A 5,000-nucleotide genomic window follows, 5' to 3' on the forward strand; every position below is an offset into this window, starting at 1 on the left:
CACATATGTGTGTATGTACATATGTGTATACACACACACACATACATATATATATATATATATATATATATATATATATATATATATATATATATTTGTGTGTGTGTGTTATATATCTATACACCCCCACACACGTACGCACGCACACACGCGCACACACACCACACACACACAAAAAAAAATATATATATATATATATATATAAATAAATATACATATATGTGTGTATATGTATACATACATATATATATATATATATATATATATATATATGTATGTATGTATATATAATCATATATATAAATAAATAAATATATATATATATATATATATATATATATATATATATATATATATATATATATATATGTTTGTGGATGTTTATGTGCGTGTGTGTGTGTGTGTATGTATATATATATAAATATAAAATTAAAATATATATATATATATATATATATATATATATATATATATATATATATATATATAGCTGGAATCCTCTGGCGCGGGGACTGAGTTGAGGCACTGGCGACGGCCCGGGTTTTCCTTTAAAACCTCATGTCACTAATTTGACATGAATATCTCAGACGCATCGATTTCCGCGCCCTTCGTAAGACCGCCGTTGATTATGCGATCACACGGCTTCAGATCGTCCAAAGCGAACGGCGAAAGATCGAAGCGTCTGAAACGAGCCTCAGTAATGATAACAACCGTCACTGGCAATTCTAAGTCAGCGGACTGGGTCGAACTTCAGCCGGACACGCGAGTCTGACTTCGATCTCTCTTTTCGCAGATAAGCTGAAGGCTGAGATGGCCATCCACGTGCACCTGGACACCCTCAAGCGCGTGGAGATTTTTCAGAACACCGAGGCCGGGTTCCTCTGCGAGCTCGTCCTCCACCTTCGGCCTGTGCTCTTCTCTCCCGGCGACTACATCTGCAGAAAAGGTAACTCGTATGACACGGAAGGGAAAGCTGTCAGATTATATGACAGTAAGAGAAGGTAACTCGTATGACACGGAAGGGAAAGCTGTCAGATTATGTGACAGTAAGAGAAGGTAACTCGTATGACACGGAAGGGAAAGCTGCCAGATTATATGACAGTAAGAGAAGGTAACTTACGACACGGAAGGGAAAGCTGTCAGATAATATGACAGTAAGAGAAGGTAACTCGTATGACACGGATGGGAAAGCTGTCAGATTATATGACAGTAAGAAAAGGTAACTCGTATGACACGGAAAGGGAAAGCTGTCAGATTATATGACAGTAAGAGAAGGTAACTTACGACACGGAAGGGAAAGCTGTCAGATTATATGACAGTAAGAGAAGGTAACTTACGACACGGAAGGGAAAGCTGTCAGATCATATGACAGTAAGAAAAGGTAACTTATAACACGGAAGGGAAAGCTGTCAGATTATATGACAGTAAGAAAAGGTAACTTATGACACGGAAAGGGAAAGCTGTCAGATTATATAGTAAGTACAACATCCAAAACAGGTTATAAGTTTCAAAGGCAGAAGTCAGCAATTCAGGTCGTAAAACTTGCAGATTGAGTGAGAAAGAGAGAGAAGAGAAGAGAGAGGTGAGAGAGAGAGAGAGAAGTCTAACGACTGTCACTCAACTTTTTCTGTAAACGAAGCGTTTTCTGAGCTGAACTTTAAAGGCCCAAAGCACTATTTTACCAAACATCTTACACTGAGACAGATGATAGAAATCCATTAATTATGAATAGAGCTTTGAGAAATAGTAGATGATGTATGCATATTCACTGAAGAAACACATGAAAGAAAGTCGTTATCATCTTTTGACGAGAGCCCATGCATCACTGAATATTTTCCTGTGTTTATATCTACTGATAAATTTACTATGAATATATAACCATATTTACATCTATCACGTCTATCTATGTCTGTCTATATATGTATCTATATGTCTATCTATCTACCTACCTTCCAATCTATATTTCAAACTGTTTATATATGTACATATATATATATATATATATATATATATATATATATATATATATATATATATGTATATATATATATGTGTGTGTGTGTGTGTGTGTGTGTGTGTGTGTGTGTGTGTGTGTGTGTGTGTATACATGTGTGTGTGTGTGTGTGTGTGTGTGTGTGTGCGTGTGTGTGTGTGTGTGTGTGTGTACACACACTCACACATGTATTTGTATGTATTTACAGATATATGTATACATACATACATACATATATATATATATATATATATATATATATATATATATATATATATATATATATATATATATATATATTATAGATATACACATATATATATAGATAGATAAATATATGTATATATATATATATATATATATATATATATATGTTATATTATATTATATACATATATATATATATATATATATATATATATATATATATATATATGTATATATGTGTGTGTGTGTAGCTATGTATGTATATATACTTATTAGATATTAGACAAATTGTTAGAGGGATAAATAGATAGATAGATAAATAGACGCATACATGCATGCATATAGATATAGGTTTCTAATCCATTCATTTATATACTATTACGATCACAACTAAAGACACTGACAACAACTGCCAAGAAAAGGCCCCTAACCTCTTCGCACTTGCAGGAGAGGTTGGCAAAGAGATGTATATAGTCAACCGAGGTCTGCTGCACGTCGTGGCGGACAACGGCAAGACGATGCTGGCCACACTCAAGGCTGGCTCCTATTTTGGTGAGATTTCCATCCTCAACATGGGAACGGCAGGTAAGCGCTGGAAGGGTCCGCTGTCTGGTCTGTTCATCACCCTCATCGTATTGTTAGGATTGACGTTGTTATTATCATTATTATTGTTATTATTATTATTATTGTTATTGATATCATTATTATTGTTATTATTGTTATCATTATTATTGTTATTATTGTTGTTGTTGTTTTTTGTTATTATTGTTATTAGGATTGATATTCATAGGATTACATGGGTCTGGAGATTTGTTTTTTTCTTCTTTTTTTTGTCATCTGTTTCTGTTTAATGTTGGCAAGGATGTCTTCGAGAATTGTGGTGTTCCCTTTTTATTTATTTTGTTTTAGAGGGTGGCGTTGTGTGAGATGTAAAGAACGGGAACACATATTGTAAAATAAAAAGGTATAATTGAGGTGTTTCGCATTATTAATCGCATGGTAATCGCTATTGTCTTGTCTTATGAAGTTATTCGTTCTCAGTCATACCTTCCCTATATCTGTTTCTTATTATTTGGTTTAGTACAATTCTTCTATAGACCAACTAAAGTGACTTTACCCATAACTAGTTTATTACAACTAGTTTTCTTATTAGATATCACATATTTCATTACATTATATGATATTTCCATGACACAACATGAACTGGTTTGATTTGTCTTCAGGCCAAGTAAAAAAATACCTTTGGTTCAGGCAACGGACTCCCATTGGCAGTGGATCTTTTTTTTTTTTTTTTTTTTTTTGAGGTGGACACTACTTCACTCTAAACCCGGACTCTCAGACCTATATATCACTAGAAAAAAATAAAACAGGTTTAAATTCAAAGCAGAAATCTTGTTTATTTTTTGAAGCTTGAATTAGAGGGCTGCCAGTTTGATATCGCGATGATGCACGCTCGCCCATTGCAGCATCGCCGGTCATCCGATAGTGCCAATAGACGTGATACAGTCCCCGCGGCACGAGGTTTGCTCAGTGTGCTTTGGCGGTCATAAACTTGGCCGTTGTGGCGCTAGGGGTTGTTTTAGGCGGTATTTTTGAAAACCAGGGTATAGAGTTGTGGTAGAATTTAGCGATAAACAATTTTGATCCGGGATTTTTTCGGCAAAAAATACGGTCGGTCGGATTACCTGAATCAAAGGTATTTTTTTATTTTGGCCTTACTATATTTTGAAGATGAATTAGTAATTCAAGAGCTATAGTGGTTATGAATATGAATATTTTGTAACGATTCGTCTCCCAATCAGTGGAATCTAGTCTGTGATTTTGATGATGTGCAGTCTGTAGTTGTAGATTTTAAGACCACCGTTAGATTTAGCGTTTTAACCATCATATTTAGAGAATCGCACGACATATGACTAGTATTGATTGGTTTTAATATAGACAAGGAAACTATTTTTTTTCTTTATATATATATATATATATGTGTGTGCGTGTGTGTGATTGTGTGTGTGTGTGTGTGTGTGTGTGTGTGTGTGTGTGTGTGTGTGTGCTGCTTAGTCTCGATGTCCCTAATGGCCTAAACACTTGCCTCCACTGTGGAGGTTCCCTTTCCTAGAACAACACAAAGCCTATAATCATTTCTTTGTCTAGAAAGCGCGTTGGCCTCGAGTCGCCAGAGGGGAACCAACCCCATTTTCATTATATTTTGTCCGCCGCAAGAAATTTAAATCAGAAATTCCTCCGAGTTCGGAATGGATTTTGAAGGGCCATGTGGACTTCAATACTTTAAAAATCCTGACATTGATGAATAAGATTCTCCAAACTGACCAGACTCTCAGTCCTTCGCTCTACAGGGATAGTTTACCTGAGGAAATGGATTTGGTACACTTTTTGCACATAAACTGACTGTACCTGCATGATGAATTATTAATACGTATCAGATTGCCACCAAATCCATTACAGTTTCAGAAATTCGGTCGATTTCTGTACTAACAAAATAGTAAATGTCAGGGCTTTATAACTGCAGATATATCTTGTATTCACTTGTTGCTTGAAGGAGGCAGTATGACAGGTATGCTTATAACTTGGTCATTTGATGTTTCTATGATGGTCATTGTAGTATTGAGAGAACATGCTAGAATAATTGTTTATGGAGGTATTTTTCTGACCGTTAGTTTATCAAGACTATGTCATATAATCATGACATAGTCAAAAGTATGTCACTGAAATTTAAAGTGAAGACTTTCACTTTTGATATTTTTGTCTCCTATATCTGCACCGAAAACTCTGAAGAAAAAAAAAA

At 34.9% G+C, this 5,000-nt stretch overlaps 1 protein-coding gene across 3 annotated transcripts in view; it reads left to right on the top strand.

The window, feature by feature from the left end:
• The first annotated feature begins 622 nt into the window (after positions 1-622).
• The window catches only part of LOC113829060 (uncharacterized), a 17,464-nt gene continuing 13,086 nt past the window's right edge, over positions 623-5,000 (top strand). For all 3 annotated transcript variants that reach the window (XM_070133879.1, XM_070133880.1, XM_070133881.1), the window contains exons 1-2: positions 623-946; positions 2,648-2,785. In XM_070133879.1, the coding sequence (XP_069989980.1) occupies positions 811-946; positions 2,648-2,785 (274 nt within the window). In that variant the 5' untranslated portion in view covers positions 623-810. The remainder of the gene's footprint in view (positions 947-2,647; positions 2,786-5,000) is intronic.

The sequence above is a fragment of the Penaeus vannamei genome, chromosome 19, assembly GCF_042767895.1.
Source record: "Penaeus vannamei isolate JL-2024 chromosome 19, ASM4276789v1, whole genome shotgun sequence".
NCBI classification, from domain to species: Eukaryota; Metazoa; Arthropoda; class Malacostraca; order Decapoda; family Penaeidae; genus Penaeus; species Penaeus vannamei.